At 39.8% G+C, this 18932-nt stretch overlaps 2 protein-coding genes across 4 annotated transcripts in view; one reads left to right on the top strand and one right to left on the bottom strand.

Annotated features, from left to right (window-relative positions):
* LOC144974796 (ATP-binding cassette sub-family C member 5-like) overlaps positions 1-18932 on the top strand; it is a 122597-nt gene that overhangs the window by 32109 nt on the left and 71556 nt on the right. The window lies entirely within an intron of this gene.
* Positions 4888-8756, bottom strand: LOC144963470 (uncharacterized). Its single transcript, XM_078897551.1, has 5 exons — positions 8468-8756; positions 7614-7869; positions 6723-7166; positions 5847-6096; positions 4888-5629 (listed from the first exon to the last, which is right to left on the bottom strand). The coding sequence occupies exons 1-5, from the start codon at positions 8754-8756 to the stop codon at positions 5036-5038; spliced, it is 1833 nt and encodes a 610-aa protein (XP_078753677.1). The 3' UTR covers positions 4888-5035.

The raw sequence follows: 18932 nt of genomic DNA, 5'->3' as shown, positions 1-18932 counted from the left end.
CAAACCTGGGACATCGCAAAGTCACAGGCTTGAGAGCTTTTGCCAAGACGAGGGTCATTTAAATCGATCGATATTTCGGAGGACAGGTTTTCTGGCCAAATGTTTAAATGTGTGTACTTCCAGAGTACGTAGTACTGGTCTTCCCTATAGTTTTTCAAACTCATAATATTGCTCATGTTCTCTCGATTTTAACCGTGCTCTGGAAAAACTCGTATCTAAAAATTTGGCTAGAGAACTCGTATATAAAAATTTGGCCCAAAAAGCTCATCCTTCAAATATCGATCGATTTAAATTGTCCTCAGCTTGGCAACCCCCCCCCCCCCCCCTTTTCAAACTGGAAGAGTTTTTGATCTGATGAGGGTCATTTAAATCGGCGGATATTTGAAGGACGAGTTTTCTGGTCAAATGATTAAATACGAGTTTTTCCAGAGTACGACAACTAACTGGTTGGGGAGCGATTATTTTGAGTGATATTGTATCCCTGAAAGGGGGCGGGGGAGGGGGGGGGCGGGGACCCGATAGCTCAGTTGGTAGAGCACTCGCGTCATACGCAAAGGGACCAAGATCGATCCCGAGTGCATTCGAGATTTTTTTTCTGAACCGTTGTCTACCCAGCAGTGAATGGATAGCTGGGTCTGTTAGATAATCTGGCGGAAAGTACTTTGCGATAGAGTACCGTCCTATACATGGATACAAGCAATTGCTATTGCTCGTTTCACGCTATAGAAACAGGGATAAACTCCGACCCATGGGCCTAGTGGCTCTAGATACTTTTGTACCCCATAGGCTGATTGAGCAGGGTGGCTAGTAAATAGACCTGGGATTACTTGGGTAATGTTACAAAGAGGATTGAAAATTAAAAAAAATAAAGATAGAAAGAAATAAACAAAGAAGTAAATTAAATGTCATTCGACTAGTGATACTGATGCTAATGATAAGGGCAATAGGGAACAAAAGTGTGATGTCAGAAAAAACTGGTTCCTATCTCATTGGAACCGTAAAACCACTCGTCCCGAAAAGTCGTGTCATTCATAACAATGCATGTTTATATATAAATAGACCTGCGGTCATGGGTATTTATTTATTGACGACGGCTGCATTGCATGGCGTATGGCGTCGTAGTGCATGCCTCTCGGCGTAAGGTCAGCGGTCAAGTACTCGGTGGCAAAAAGGAATATTGTTGTTGGAAGTGGGGGCGCTGATGGTGGTGGTAGTGGTGGCCTCTTTACTGACCGCTTCGAATCCACTACTATTCGGTTGTAAAGACTTGTGAATGTTGTCGCTTACAACGCTTGACTTGACCGCTGGAATGAGGGCAGGGTTGGGCCGTGTTAGACACATTGTTTGTCTGAATGTTGATGTGTAGAGCGCGTTGTGTGTGTGCGTGTGTGTGTGTATGTGTGCGTGTGTGTTTGTGTGTCGGATATCTATCTATCTATCTATCTATCTATCTATCTATCTATCTATCTATCTATCTATCTATCTATCTATCTATCTATCTATCTATCTATATATATATATATATATATATATATATATATATATATATATATATATATATATATATATATAGATAAATAGATAGAATGCGCTTGGCCAAGGAGTTCACAACATTGCCATCCGGAAATATAACGGACCAACACACACACACTGTGTAACCATGAACTTTTAGAGACTGGTTAAAACAGTTTAGTGAGAACAACTCACAAACGCGGATGGCAAAAACAATAACAAAGGCCTGAGTGACGTCATCTTCGAACTATCTATCTATCTATCTATCTATCTATATATATATATATATATATATATATATATATATATATATATATATATATATATATATATATATATAAACACACACATACACACACCGAGAGAGAGAGAGAGAGAGAGAGAGAGAGAGAGAGAGAGAGAGAGAGAGAGAGAGAGAGAGAGAGAGAGAGAGAGAGAGTATGAATGTAATAACTGCTGTTTACATGGCTTTCAATCTTGTATGTATATATTATGCATTGTTATATTATTATGGTTATCTTCTATATGCGCGCGCGCGCGCGTGTGTGTGTGTGTGTGTGTGTGTGTGTGTGTGTGTGTGTTTGTGTGTGCTTTGCATGTCACGGTTAAAGATATTTGTTTGTACACCATATATAGATAGAATGCGCTTGGCCAAGGAGTTCACAACATTGCCATCCGGAAGTATAACACACAAACTCTGTGTAACCATGAACGTTTATAGTCTGGTTAATACAGTTTAGTGAGAACAACTCACAAACGCGGATGGCAAAAACAATAACAAAGGCCTGAGTGACGTCATCTGCATACTATCTATACATGAGTACATTTAAGTTGAAATACTAACTTTACCGCGTGTATCATTATTGTAATCTTTAATCAATAGGTTTGTGGCATTACTATTAATATTAAGGGCATTCAAGGGATTTTATCCTATTTTGCCCTATACCATATGTTATGTTATGTTACATATATGTGCGTGTTGTATATGTATGTTATCATCGTTGTGCTGCTGCTATGTATGAATAAACAACGTCACTGTTATGCATGAAGTCACCTAATCTTTATCGCTTCTCTCAATGTGTGAATGGTATTGATAATTTTAGTAGTTAGTCAAAGTATCAGTTAACGACATTCCTAATTGTTTCCACCTATTTAGAATTCCAATCCATTCATAAATTTCTTTGGATTTTTGACCAATCAAAACATGAAATTTGTGACACACCTTCGAACGTATTCGGACAAACAGAGTTGGTTGTTTAAAAACAATAACGTGAATGAAATCGACACCTTTCTGATCATTGTCATTGTTTTTGTACCGCCAAATGGGTAACTAGTTATCACACGGTTTTCTCGATCATATTATTATAAACGTTTAAGTTTACTCATAGTTTTCTTCTGTGTAGGGTCTAATGATCAAGCGCTAGAATAGTGAATATTTTACTTAGACACATACCACCGATAGTAAAACCTGTGTAGTTTGCTATTTTTACCGAGCACTGCCATTGTTTACATTATGACGACTGTCCGAGAGGCGTGGTTATCTAGGTGTTGCTCATTGAAAAACTTCTCCGTCTGTGTCACACAATGCTGCTTGACTACCATTTTGTGTGTGCATGCAACGGGTCAATAGACAGTCATATTTACCAAGAATATTTTTCTCTCTCAATTTTACGACATAGACACGTGTACTTGGGTTGACTCAACGTCAGTTTTTACCATTTTACTTTAAGTGTTTTGCCTAATGAAAAAAAATCTTGAGCTTTTATTTAGAGTAATATCCACTAAACGTGCTCAAAGCGCTTTCCAAGGGGTCCCTGACCAACAGCAACGAGTAACATGTAGAACGAGACTTGGCGTCTGTTAGGCGATATTACAATTTTGTTTCGGACAGACACAACACTGTTAACGGCCAGGTACTCAATTTAAACCTGGGTACTACCGCAAACTCGGGGACCCAAATAATTTTGGGGGTTTGGAGGGGGGAAACTTTTTTTTTTAAAAGTCTAGATCTAGTAGGGGGTTTGGGAGGGGAGAGACTTAAAAAAAAAAAAAAGTCCCCCCCCCTCCCAAACCCCCAAAATTATTTTTTTTTAAAGTTCCCCCCCCCCCCTCCCAAAACCCCAACATTATTTGGGTCCCCGAGTTTGCGGTAGTACCAACCTAAATCTGAGTACGGTGAGAGAATGTGAGTAAACAGTCTTTTCCAAGGACTCAACTATGCGCCGAGCGAGGCTCGAACCCAGGACCTTCCGATCCGAAAGCGAGTGTCATAACACAAGACCACATAGCCGCACAACAGAATAATTAGACTGTGAGGACAATCTTTCTGCATTGTGATTTCCAGTATAGCCTGATCTAGACCCTACATACAAACAATTGAGTACCTTCTGTTTCTATCCGCTCCATCAATGTGCCCGACAGTCTTTTACCCTGACCCAAATAAAATGTGAGATCAACCAAATTGGCAACCTGTACTACGTAGTTCCATTTTAATGCGCAATAGATAGTATGCAGATGACGTCACTCAGGCCTTTGTTATTGTTTTTGCCATCCGCGTTTGTGAGTTGTTCTCACTAAACTGTATTAACCAGACTATAAAAGTTCATGGTTACACAGAGTTTGTGTGTTGGTCCGTTATACTTCCGGATGGCAATGTTGTGAACTCCTTGGCCAAGCGCATTCTATCTATATGTGTACGACCTTTATTACTACACAGTACATTAGTATGTTTATAGATGGAACGAAATTGACGTCACACAGCTCTTTGTTATTAGCCAGGCAGTTTTATGAGTAGTCTCACTAAATTGTATTAATCAGACTTAAATTATGGTCAAGGTTACACCCAGTTTTACGTGTTGGTACGTTATATCCGGCTGTGGGAATGTTGTGAGTAAATTACCTACGCGCACAGCATCAATTGAATGCTCAAAAACTAGAAAGCCAACCAACCCGGTTGTTAGGCAAATACAATAAAGGCAGATACAAGGGATGAGAAATCCCGAAAAAAAGCCAACTTACCTGTCACTGGAATCAATATCAGTCATACAGATCATGAGGACCGCTCGCAATTTTAACACAGGCGATTTCAGAAAAAAAAAAGATAATAATGATGACGTCAGCAGGTGTCGCAATGCAATAGATAGTTCGAAGATGACGTCACACAGGTCTTTGTTATTGTATTTTGCAGGGGTGGTTGCTGGCTGTCTATCTGGCATCGCGGAAAATTGCCATTTGAAATCCCAAATTTTGCCAAATTTTGCCACAAAAAAATGACAATTTTGCCACAAAAAATAGAAAAATTTGCCACATTTTGCCGTAAAAATTGCCAAATTTTGCAAATTTTGTTAACTAATCGGATAACTTTTTTTCGTTCCCGGGGACCCCAAATACTACAATGATCTGAAGATGCACACAAAAGTCACTCAGGTGCAGATCAGAATGAAAAATGATTTAAAACATCAATCTTAATCTTATATCAAAACAAAAGTACGAAAAACCTGCAAAGAGAGGTATCAAAATTTAATTAAACAAGATATTCATAGGAAATAAAACTGTTATAATAAAGGAACACCAAAGCCTTTAAGTTTGCTTCGTTGAGCCGCCTTCTCCTGTCTGAAAATACAAGATTATAAATGGAGAAGGACCTCTCAGCATCAGCAGAATTAAGGCAGGTGTATATGTATCTCTTTGCCAGCGTAGCAAGATGGGGAACATCTGAGCTAACACTGTTCCAAAAAACAGTCAGATCAAGTGGAATGCCTCCAGATGCCGACACTGCTCTTGGACCAAGAGACTCTTTATATCGAAGTACTTCTACACGAGGTACTTCATGAATACCAGGAATGGTCAAAGAATCAATATCAGAGTCAGCAATGAACACTAAATTGCAAGGATTGAAGAAAGGTATCTCCTTCAATAATTCCATCCCTGGTTGGCCTTCCGTCGATGAATATTTCTCAAGCTTTTCATTGGCCAAAGAGAAAGCTTGACAAAAACTATCCTGGAGCTGAAGCTTGAGATGTTGGTCCAGGTCATGCGGACAGTGTCTTTCTACATCTTGTAGGGTCACATGGCAAGATGAAAACTGGTCCTTAATTTCCATGAGCTTTGACCACGCCTGGTGAAAATAGAAATAAGAATAAGGCAAGGATTAAAAAACAAGAAAGTATTTTTGTTTTGTAATTCTTTTCTTGCTCTAGTCAAAGACATTCAACTATAATGTTGTGTCCAAAGGCAGAGTTTCAACAAAGATGGAATCGTTTCATTAATAATGATACCTGCTCTTAATCTTATAAAATAAGATTTAAAGGTAGGAGGAGAAAATGAATATTTACTGTCATGGCGATTGGACGTTGGCTTTGGAATACATCAGTAGCTACAACGATGGACTGAGACTGCTGGATTATAAAGCTCATCTCTGCTTGAATTAACTGGCGCTCCGACACCGAGCAGAGGATATCATTCAAGTAGACTAACGACTCTGGAGCCGTGCGCCCACAGTGCTCCATTTCCTTCGCAATGAATGTGGCAAAGTGCTGCAAATTTTTCTCATGGTATGAGACCGCTTCAAACCAACAATTCCATCTGGATTTTGAAAAGGAAGTAAAAGAAATGATGCATTTTTAATTCATTTGTTAAATTGAATTTTTATTTGAAAAGAAGATAACATTATACCTACTTAATCTATCAGTTTTTGGCCTTATAGTATAGTCTGTTGAATTTACCATCATCATATGACTTGACCTAGTGAGGACTAATGTTAGGCATTGACTTTAATGGTTGACTATGACCCTCTTACTTTACCCCGAAATAATTGTGCAAGATAGCTTCCAATATTTATTTTTAAAAATTCTAGTGCATTTTCTTATATCAATGGTTAAAGCAAACTAACTTTGAAATAAAAAAATGATGACAATCTAAAAAGATAACATAATGGAATAATCAATTCTATTAAGCCATAGCAAGCACTTTCCCAGTCAGATACTTAATTAAAGCTCATCTTTTCAACAAAAAAAAGGGAGCAGATTACTATAACTGTAACATGATACTACTAAATATGTTTACTAAAATATCAAATTAGGTAATAAGAATGACTGACCCTCCTATTTGTCAATATCCAATATTAACAATGTGCCACCTTTAGGTGAAAAAAGTTTTTTTAAAGACCCAGATGAATCATGACCAAGAAAGGAAAATTCTCAAAATCTCACCGTGTAGCGATTGGGTTTGGAGGCATCTTTGGAGATTTGACGAGTGGTGTCAGGAATCGCAGATATCTTGCCTTTCTGGCATTGGCGTTCCAAAATATCGCATTTGCAGCTTTGACGAATTTGTTGGTGCGATTGAAGGGCTTTCTGAAGGCATCACCCACTAGGCTCATGATATGAGCCATGCATGTGATATGCGTAGCATTTGGCATGAGCCCTTTCAATACATCATTGAAAGCCTTCCTCATGTATGCTGCATTGTCTGTGTTTACGGTGACGACGTCAGTAAACTTGATGCCAGTGGAGACTAAGCATTCAATTATGGCCGTCGCAACGGTTGTGTGGTTTGTGACAGACAAAAATCTTGTGTCCAAGAGGTAACTTTGGACTTTGTCCACATCAGCGCTCAAGGGTTCCAGTGGTGCAGCTAAGACATTGAGGACAAACCTGAAAAGATAGGCGATACAAATAAGAGAAACACAAAATAACATATAGGGAAGGATGCAAAAGTGATATCATAATTGCTCTCAGCATTTAATTATAGAATTCAAACTAAGGATTCGAACTGATCACTGTGTATGTTGTGTTGTGTAGTACGCCCATATATATATATTTATATATATATATATATATATATATATATATATATATATATATATATATATATATATATATATGTGTGTGTGTGTGTGTGTGGTATATATATATATATATATATATATATATATATATATATATATATATATATATATATATATATATATGATTGTGCGTGAGTGTGTGTGTGTGTGTGTGTGTGTGTGTATTCACCTGCCTCCTACTCCTATATATAAATTACTCTTTCGCTTTAGTTTCTACAAACATTGTCAGTCAAAAACAAAAAACAAAACCCACCTTCCAACATCATCAGACATTTCATCACAGATGATGGCCACAGGCTTGTTTATAACTTTCTTATACACCACTTCTTTTTTGTTGGTGAACTCCCTCTTTAAGTAGCATTCCTGCAGCTGATGAGCTTGTGGAATGGCACCACCGTTTTCAACTCTTGTCTGCAAGAAGTTTCTGACTGCTGGGTGGTCAACCTTCGATAAGGGAATGTTTGCTGCAGCAAACATTGAAACAACTTCATTGCAGATATCATTTCTTGCTGAAAGAAAGAAATTTAAAAAATAGTTTGTTAATATGAATAGCTTAAAAAAAATAAGCTTTATATGGCGCAACATCCACTAAACGTGCTCAAAGCACTTTACAAGGGGTCCGTGGCCAACAGCAACATTTAACAGGTAGGATGGGACATGAAGCCTGTTAGGGGATATTACAATTTTTTTCGGACAGAGACAACGCTGTTAACGGCCAGGTACTCATTTTACACCTCCATTTCATGAGAGAATGTGAGTAAAGAGCCTTCTCCAAGGACTCAACTATGCACTGAGCGAGGCTCGAACCCAGGTCCTTCCGATCCTAAAGCAAGTGTCTTTTCACTATACCACAAAGTAATAATAAAAAGAACAACAATGATAATAATAATAATAATAATAATAATAATAATAATAATAATAATAATAATAATAATAATAATAATAATAATAATAATAATAATAATCATCATCATCATCATCATCATAATAATAATAATAGTAATAATAATACCCTCATCTTTTATATAGTTGTAATTGTATAGATTTATAGAGCAATATCCACCCAAAACTAAGTACTCATTTAGAGGGAAAGGGTGCACCACTCACCTTGCGTTGAAACTGTAGACGGTTTCTTCAAAACAGAATCCAATGTCCTCTGCTTCTTCACCGCTTCACTCTCATCCACGTCAGTGGCATGTGACCTCTTCATTCTTTCTTCTTTTGTTTTATGGTCTGCGGAATTGCGGTGGCTATCCACAGAAGACTTTCGTAAGTGGTCAATAACCTTGTTGCATGGTGTGCAGAATAGCTTTGAACCACTGACGTGGGTCCACTGGCTGTATTCTGAGTGTCGCTGGTGTGCAGTGACATGGCGAGCACATTTTGCCTTCTTCATGTTGTCGTGAATAGATTTTTACATCTCATTCACGATGAGAAAATAAAATAAATAAATAATATGCCCGAGGCATGAATCTCCACCGAAGTGGGCAGTTCCCGATTTACTAAGTACACATCCCTAGATTTTGATTATCCGTTAGGAACGTTGTAGATTCAAATGGTCAAAGAGAGAGAGTAAGCGGTGACTGCCGCTTATATACGGTGGCCAACAAGATATGACGTCACAATCACAAACGGAACATCATGACAACAACTCACAACAGCCTCGATCGAGATACTACACACCAACACACAAACACACAACATAAAAAGGCATACTGTTCCCTACATTCCTCCCCCTTCTAAAACAAACCTCATTCTCCAGTTTGACATCCTATAACGAAAAAAAAAGACTTCTTACCTTATGAGGCGTTGCTCCAATTGAGCCATAAAACAGGGGAAATAACAACAAACAATAAATCTCCCTTCCCGGGGGCTTGAAAACTTGAAATAAAAATCCACAAAACATTACTGAAAATATCCATATCAGAACATAGTACTTATGAAAGTTGGACCACAATTAATAAAAGATAACATGTTAGGAGGGATGTAATATTTTAAATTTAATTGGGAACATAAGCAATCAAAATTGTAAGACAATATCAGTGTGGTTGCTTCCTGCACTTGTAAATGGGTGGATATGTCTCATTTTTTCTTTAAAACAATGCAGCTGAAAATTGAGCTTATTTAGTATTTACATTATTGCTAACAGGATAGGGGAGCTCTTTATTAATTGATTGACAAGATGATGATGACCAGGGATAATGTCAGAAATTTTTTTTTTTTTTTTTTTTTTTTTTTAAAAGCATAGTCGGAACCATGTCCGTTACCAATTCATGTTAATGTCTATAATACAGGTCCTGCCACAAGGTGGTATCCATCATCATTTTGAAGCTTATGCTTCTGACTCACCTGATCGAGGTAATAAAATACCTTCTGATGTATAGCCATAATTCCCTCCCTCGCCTGACTGAGGTGAATTCTCAGGTGTTCATGTTATCAGTTCATTAGGGGTACCACTACCCTGGTTTCCTGGCCCACATGGTCATCATGGTACCCTCATGGGTTCTTTCTACCATCTTGGCTTATTCTGATTCCATCATGTTGGGTCGGGTTCTTAAGCCATGATCAGATGGGCCTCTGGGTAGCTCTCTCCCTTCCTCGCCTGTGATTCCGAGGGGTACCATCCCTGGTATCATCAGGTCTCTGGGTTCAGGGGGGCTTACACCAGGTATCATCAAGCCTGTGATTCTGAGGGGTTCCAACCCTGGTATCATCAGGTCTTGGGTTCAGGGCACTTTTTTCAGCTGTCATCAAACCTGTGATTGCTTGGGGTGTCATCAGGCTCCCTGTGCATGGTGTCTGCTCCAGGTGTCTCTAGTAGTCCCTTGTGCCCTTGAGTCATCATGATGTGAGAAGTTTCTTAGTGGGGAGGTGAAACCTCTACCCTTTGATGGGGAGGTGAGGCGTCACCTCTACCCTTCTCCTTCAGCCTTTGGTTCGAGTCCAGTATCATCAGGCTGAGCTTCCCTGGTATTTTCTTTGGAATTGAACCCCTTCATCACTGTCACTGCCATGTTGACAGTGGTGGCATCGACTCGCTATTCTGCTCAGTTGATACAGACCGTGATGTTGCTCCAGACAGTCAAACATACTTTGTTGTTTCTTTCCAGGGTCTGGGGTTTTTCTTTTTGTACATAGCAACAGAAATGAGTCATGACAGAGTTGGAGGCTTCTTGATTGACCATTCTTCTTAAAGCTTGTTTCTGTTTTTTACACATAACACTGCACCGAGGATTAAATCTGCAATGATGCTGGCAGGACTGATCAGGATGGCATTCAGTTATAAAACGTTTTTAATTTTTAATTTCTGTCTTCAAGGTGCACTTTTTGCCTCTTCTAATTCCATAGTCGAATTTCATCTTTTCAACTCTGTCCTGGGAAAGCTTGGAGTGCCAGTTCCCACAGTCTGTCTGTGTAGTCCAGAACATCCTCCTTCTCGGCCTGGATGGTACTGTTGAATTGTATCAATGCTGCATGTTGCAGTTGTTGGCCGCCAAATCTATTCCTTAAAGCCCCATATGCTTCCTCAATATTTATGAAGACTGTTGATTGGTGGATACGCGATAGGTAATCCGCGGCTTTTCCCTCCAATGTTAAGTTTAAGAAATACAGTTGATCACGAAGGTGCTGGATATCATGATACTTCAAAAAATTTTGGAAACTATATACGAATGTGTCCCATCTTCCAGTTCCATCAAACGATATTGATCTTGGTAGCTGCACTCTGGATGGGGGAAGCATGTATGAGTATTCATTTGGCATCTCATAGTTGGGCTTGTTATCAGGGTTGCGGGATGCAAACGGGACGTCACGATATGGCAACTGTCTTGCTTCGTCTCTCCACTTCTGACGTTCGTTGTACATATCAATCACATTTTGGACATCACCGTACATCGGGGGCATCCTTCCTGATGGCATCATATGCGCTGTCCTACTTTGCCTTACTGGATCTCTTCTACTCCTTTGCTCCTCTCTCATGTGCATTGGTGCTATATCTTCCTCTGAGAAGTGGAGGTAGGGATCCCTCTTGCGAATATTCACCGGGTCATAACCTTTACCTTGGAGATCCCCCTTAAAGGGATCCCGACCAAGTTTACCCCCCTGTGAAAAAGGCACCCCTTCTTGATCGGACAGCGGAAAGGTTGCTCGGCGTGACATGCTTGGTGAGTCGTGAAACTCTTCACGTGGGAAAAGTCTCATATCGCCATTTTGATTTACACCTGAAGCATCATTCGCCTTTCCTCGCGACTTATCAGTAGCAACCATTTCGGGTTGCGAAACGGCTCGTCGAGCGAGGTTTTTTTGGTTCGAACGGTTCGCCCCGCAGGTCTACATTACTGCTACTCAAGTTATCCAATGGGCATGATTTATCCGGGGTACTAGCCTGGGAAGCTGTGGCAGCTGGTTCCTCAGGATTTACCCAAGCACCGGTAGACGGAACCGCAAAATCAAAAAGATCTAACATTTTGATGTTAGCAACCTTATCTTCCAAATCGTCTCTAGTTAGAAAACCCTTCTGAGCACGCAGGTCTAACACTTTGCGAGCCAGTGACTTGCTGATCAATGAAGATCTGGCAAGATCTTTGGATGAGATTGAGTTGATCATGATTTTTGAATCCATTTTAAATGAACTGAACAATATGAATAGATTTTGTCTCAGTGAAACTGCTCACATGGATTGAAACTAGGCCATAGCCAACTTTATGACAATTTAGGGTTTTCTATTCTTGTCATATTAGATTGGGGTATGTAGACAATTTGGTGACTGGGACAGGTAATTTGTGAGCTAAATGTCCCACATATTGGACGGAAAGAGTTTCAGGGAAACGTCCAATAATTAATAGGGGTAGTTAGGAGCATGTAAGTGAAGATGAACGCTTCTGTCTGGTGAGACCCAACTAGCCGCCTGTGTAGCTTGGTCAGCTAGTTAGATTTATCACTTACAACTTAGTCTAGTTAGTCTACCTGAGTTGAGTCCAGTTACTGTTGACTTTAAAACTAGAGATAGAGGTAATTGACCAGCAATCTGGGAGCCATGCAATGCATAGGAATAGTACTCCAGATGTCAGTCCTTGAGACTCTAGTCTCATGCATAAAAGATAAGCACCCTACCCTGTATGCATGGTGGGTCTTGATTAAACTCAGTTTAGACAGATTTCGACTTCTGTTGTAATCTTCTGGTATTAACACTTAGAGCTTAGAGACTAGTCAGCTAGTCTACCTGAGTTGAGTCCAGTTACTGTTGACTTTAAAACTAGAGATAGAGGTAATTGACCAGCAATCTGGGAGCCATGCAATGCATAGGAATAGTACTCCAGAAAGCAGTCATTGAGACTCTAGTCTTATGCATAAAAGATAAGCACCCTACCCTGTATGCATGGTAGGTCATGATTTAAACTCAGGAGTTTAGACATCGACTTCGCCTTCTGATGGATATGTTTTCCAGAGTATGGATGTAAAGAGTTCAGATAAACATCCTATACTTAATAGGGGTTGTTAGGAACATGTAAATGAAGATGAACGCTACTGTCTGGTGAGACAAAACTAGCAGCCTGTGTAGGTTGTTCAGCTAGTTAAGTGATTTATCACTTACAACTTAGTCTAGTTAGTCTACCTGAGTTGAGTCCAGTTACTGTTGACTTAAGAACTAGAGATAGAGCTGATTGACCAGCAATCTGGGAGCCATGCAATGCATAGGAATAGTACTCCAGATGTCAGTCCTTGAGACTCTAGTCTCATGCATAAAAGATAAGCACCCTACCCTGTATGCATGGTGGGTCTTGATTAACTCAGTTTAGACATAGACTTCGACCTCTGTTGTAATCTTCTGGTGTTATCACTTACAGCTTAGAGACTAGTTAGCTAGTCTACCTGAGTTGAGTCCAGTTACTGTTGACTTAAGAACTAGAGATAGAGGTAATTGACCAGCAATCTGGGAGCCATGCAATGCATAGGAATAGTACTCCAGATAGCAGTCATTGAGACTCTAGTCTCATGCATAAAAGATAAGCACCCTACTCTGTATGCATGGTAGGTCATGATTTATTAAACTCAGGAGTTTAGACATCGACTACGACTTCTTGTGTAAGTAAAAACACCATGACACCTATTTTATGAGTGGTTCACCAGATCAGCAGATAGTTATAAGGAATAATGCATAGTAGGTCTCATCTCCTAGTCATTTAAAGCATTTCCAAATAACAATTCAATGAAAATGGGAAAGGTACTCACCAATATTTTGTTCCTTTTTTGTAGAGTGAAAATCTCTCTAAATATTATCGTAGTTAAATCACTGAAATACTGATAATTAGTTGAGAATTGCCGACCCCTAAAACGGCGAATAGCTGCAGAAATAGCAGTTAAGACCTCTCTGGTTGGGTAGCATCCACCAACTCCCATGTAATCCAGAGGAAAAATATCGCGGCGCATCTAAACATAATCCGTTGAAATTTTAGAACAATGCTAACTAACGACGGACTTGTTTACAGAACTCTTTTTTATGAAACTAATTCCCGTGCTCATGCACGTGGTGTCTCCATGCACGATTTTCATGGCAGGGTTCGAAATTTTACAGTTACACTAAAACCACAGTGAAAATTGTAAAACTTTATTAGTCGCAGCGCCAATTGTCGTGAATAGATTTTTACATCTCATTCACGATGAGAAAATAAAATAAATAAATAATATGCCCGAGGCATGAATCTCCACCGAAGTGGGCAGTTCCCGATTTACTAAGTACACATACCTAGATTTTGATTATCCGTTAGGAACGTTGTAGATTCAAATGGTCAAAGAGAGAGAGTAAGCGGTGACTGCCGCTTATATACGGTGGCCAACAAGATATGACGTCACAATCACAAACGGAACATCATGACAACAACTCACAACAGCCTCGATCGAGATACTACACACCAACACACAAACACACAACATAAAAAGGCATACTGTTCCCTACAATGTCTAAACCAAGGAACTTGTCCATAGCGAGTTTGTAATCAACAAGTAGATGTAAGAGAAAAGAACGCCGGTAGCGAAACCAATTGAAGATAACAATAATAGCGTCACTCGTCACTAAGGTGAAAGTGAAAGTAGAAAAACTCCTTTTAATTGCAATGTAACGTCTGTTAGTAGTATGGCAGTTTAAAAACCAGACTGGGCAGCTTCCAGTAGCAGTTTAAACAGACCAGGAGCTATGAGAAAATGAAAGAAAGGGACGATGCTGACTTTCGGAAATTCGCCACTTTAAAAAAACCACTCGGGTTAAATAATGGTGAAAAATTTAGATTTTTCATGAAATTTGTAAAATTTGCGGTAAATTGCGGAAAAGTGCGAATTTTGCGGCCGCAAATTTGCCATTGCGGCCGCGAAAAACCACGATGACAGGTCTATTTAAGGCGGCATGGATCGAAAACATTCTCTCACCGTACTCAGGTGTAAAATGAGTACCAGACCGGAAGCAGTGTTGTCTGTGGTGGAGGAAAATGTTATCTCGCCCAACAGGCATCATGTCTCGTCTTCATTTTTCTATTGGCTTAGGAGCCCTTTTTAAGTGTCTTGAGCTCACTCAGTGGATATTGCGCAAAATCAATGTTCTAGTGGGTTTATTTTTTTAGAATGCGTGTTTATTTTGTGTGAAAAAAAACGGGGGGGGGGGGGGGGGGGGGGGGGAAGTGTGGTTTGAATTTTAAAGAGATATACTCAGGTAACTGGTATTTACGATGGGCATATATTATGTAAAAGAGGTCCATTTGTCGATTTACCTCTAGAGAAAAAAATTGTATATAACCCGATCATTGAATCTATTGATCCTTTCATAGTTGTTTCGGTATGGATTGCGATACACGTATTGTGCATTGAGATTTGTGAATATCATTTTTAAAAAAAGAACAACATAACAGCAGTTAGACCGTCATATAAAATTTCTTCCTTCAAATATCAACTGTGATAACAGTCATTAATAGAAGGAATAGAAAATCCAACCTCAATGCAAAGCTCAATGCACTACTTATCTACTCCAAAGACAATAACAATAACATAACTACAAGTTGAACTGCTGTGTGTGTCAGCTGTGGGTTAATGGACTGGGATTCTTATTTATAGCATCATGGGGCTCTACTCGGTGAATGATTTGTGTAATATTCGTATTGATGATTAAAATCCATTTCAGCCAAACGAATAGCATAACATCTATATTTATTGACATTTTCTTCATCCGTATCGTCTAATTACAAGAAACCTGTTCTTCCAATGAAAAAACTAATATGGTTTTGATTTCTCCCAAGTCAGACCCCAAGGTGTGCAAAACTAAATTTGCCGGCCTGACCTAGTTATTTTAGCAGTAAAGAGTATCAGTTGTTTGTGGTGGGAAGTGGATAACCGTGGTTTGAAAACAGAAGAAAACAGTCTTTTATATAAAATACTTGGGCGGCCTGTTGACTGTTTGGCTCCTTCTAGCCCCCATGCCCCACCCTCAGCTCATTGTCACACGTTATCTCGCCTCGCGTGGGGCAACAAGAAAAAGAGAGCCGTCTGTGATGACGCACAACCTTCGTACCTATCATGGCTAGTAAGACAGGAGAGATGTGCGAGTGTTAAGCAGAAAGCAGCATATGCAAAAATTGAGACGAAAAGCAGTATCTGCTAAATTTGAAAAATATAGGGCGGCACAAAACAACTTCGCTCAATAGACCGACCGCCAGTGGTATTTTGCCATCCGCGGTTATGAGTAATACTCACTGAACTGTATTAACCTGACTATAAACGTTCATGGATACACATAGTTTTGTGTGTTGGTCCGTTAAACTTCCGGATGGCAATGTTATGAGCTTCTTAGCCAAGCGCATACTATCCATAGGGAAGAAAAGTGTATTGTCAAAAAACACTGGTTCCCATCTCATTGAAAGTGTATAACCACTCTTCCGGAGGACTGAATACTTAACTTGTGTAAATTATGATCTTCTGGTTCCAGAGTGATGGCATCTTATTTTCTAGTCTAAATATATGCTGGTCGTCAATAAATATCATCCAACCTCTCTCTTTTACGCCACGTAATCCTTAGAATCTGTCTATACATCTTGCTATTAAACTAGTTAAAAATGGCACCCTTTGATTCAACATGTAACCGATCCATTATTAGTCCCCGAAGGACTGGCTACTTACACACTTTCAATGATTTTGAAACCAGAAAAGTAGAGGGCGTGACGTCACTACTTTCAAGCTGATCATCTGGAGTTTATCCCCGTGACTGTTGCTTCACACAGACATTAACATTTATATTTAACTCGTAGATTTTTTGACCAATCAAAACGCGGATTTGTGACACACCCTCAAGCCGGTCGGGCAAACATAGTTGGTTGTTCAGAAAAAACAAAAAACATAACATGAATGGAATTGCCTTCTGTACTCGGCTCTTTGCTATTGCTTTTCGACCGTCATTGAGTGATTTGTTCTCACTAGACTCAGATAAAGGGGCGTGATTGATTATGTTTCGAGATCTCTTACTTCCACTACAAATTGTCTTTGAGAAAGCGGTTGTTTAAAGTACTTCCACCAGACCTGTTGACCCAATTACCCAATTTCTATTGTGTCAGGGCTGAGAAATGTCCGCCTAAATGGTAGTTTATCTCCGCCCATCCCCATCACAATTCCTCCTTTTTCAAATTTTTTGGGGATAAATAACAGTGATTTTGAGAATCTCTCAGAAATTTTCCGCTGAATTTGCCGTGTCAAACATTTTCCTCAAAACCACAAAATCACCATTATGTCTTATGTCATATTTTGACATCTGTGCTCAGTCTCGTGAAATTTGGTGACGGTCCCGTTTTTATGACGTCGGGCCAGACAGAATGGCACCAGATATCACAATTGACACAGAAGACCAGTGGTATTCTTTGATTAGCTAATTGATGGTTGAAGGGGAAGGGTCTGAGTCTGGATTTTTTTCTGTTGTAGGTACCTATTGCCTTTTTAATCTCTCTCTCTCTCTCTCTTTCTCTCTCTCTCTCTCTCTCTCTCTCTCTCTCTCTCTCTCTCTCTCTCTCTCTCTCTCTCTCTCTCTCTCTTTTTTTTCTCCCCTCTTTCCCTTTGCCTTTCTTTCTATTTCTCTTTTCTTCTTTTTAAAAAAAATATAGAATTCATAAGATCAATACATAAATTATTCTGGTAGAGAAGTCTTCCACCCCCCCCCCCCCCCACACACACACACTCACCAAAACCACCACATTAACATCTTTACCACCACTACTATTACAACAACCACCACCATATCATCATCCCTACCACCACTTCTACTACAAGTAACACCACATCATCATTCCTACCACAACTACTACAACCACCACCACACAATCATCTCTAAGACCACTACTACCTAACCACCACCACATCAACATCCCTACCACCACTACCACATCATCCCTACCACCACTCACTACAACCACAACCACACCATCATCCCTAGCACCACCACTACTACTACTACTACTACTACTACTACTACTACTACTACTACTACTACTACTACAAATAACATCACATCATCCCTACCACCACTACTACTACAACTACCACCACATCACCATTCCTACCACAACTACCACTACAACCATCACCACATCATCAACCCTACTACCACTACTACAACCACCGCCACATCATCATCCCTACCACCACTACTACTACAACCACCACAACATCATCCCTGCCACCACTACTAATACTATTACCACCACATCATCATTCCTACCACAGCTACTACAATCACCACCACACAATCATCCATACGACTAATACTACTACAATCACTACCACATCATCCCTACCACAGCTACTACTACAACCACCACCACATCACCAAATGTTGTAATTACACTTTCAACTTTTGAAATTCCCTACCACCACTTCTACTACAAGTAACACCACATCATCATTCCTACCACAACTACTACAACCACCACCACACAATCATCTCTAAGACCACTACTACTAAAACCACCACCACATCAACATCCCTACCACCACTACCACATCATCCCTACCACCACTCACTACAACCACAACCACACCATCATCCCTAGCACCATCACTACTACTACTACTACTACTACTACTACTACTACTACTACTACTACTACTACTACTACTACTACTACTACAAATAATATCACATCATCCCTACCACCACTACTACTACAACTACCACCACATCACCGTTCCTACCACAACTACCACTACAACCATCACCACATCATCAACCCTACTACCACTACTACAACCACCACCATCATCATCCCTACCACCACTACTACTACAACCACCACAACATCATCCCTGCCACCACTACTAATACTATTACCACCACATCATCATTTCTACCACAGCTACTACAATCACCACCACACAATCATCCATACGACTAATACTACTACAATCACTACCACATCATCCCTACCACAGCTACTACTACAACCACCACCACATCACCAAATGTTGTAATTACACTTTCAACTTTTGAAATTCCACAGAGCCGTGTCAGAAATTGCTGCGAGACAAATTTTGGATCGCATCTCAGTTA

The sequence above is a fragment of the Berghia stephanieae genome, chromosome 1 (genome assembly GCF_034508935.2).
Source record: "Berghia stephanieae isolate SIO BIC M18660-M18661 chromosome 1, UCSD_Bste_1.3, whole genome shotgun sequence".
In the NCBI taxonomy this organism is placed as follows: Eukaryota; Metazoa; Mollusca; class Gastropoda; order Nudibranchia; family Aeolidiidae; genus Berghia; species Berghia stephanieae.
The sequence above is the reverse complement of the archived record's forward strand: the minus strand, read 5'-3'. Positions and strand labels throughout refer to the sequence as shown.

What these genes read in the sequence shown, in the direction of transcription:
- LOC144963470 (XM_078897551.1), bottom strand. Translation starts at nt 8,756, where the DNA reads ATGAAGAAGGCAAAATGTGCTCGCCATGTCACTGCACACCAGCGACAC. An exon ending in GTCTACAGTTTCAACGCAAG is followed by an intron (nt 7,870 to 8,467) that starts GTGAGTGGTGCA and finishes TCTTTCTTTCAG; the next exon opens with CAAGAAATGATATCTGCAAT. An exon ending in CCAAACCCAATCGCTACACG is followed by an intron (nt 6,097 to 6,722) that starts GTGAGATTTTGA and finishes TTCAAAATCCAG; the next exon opens with ATGGAATTGTTGGTTTGAAG.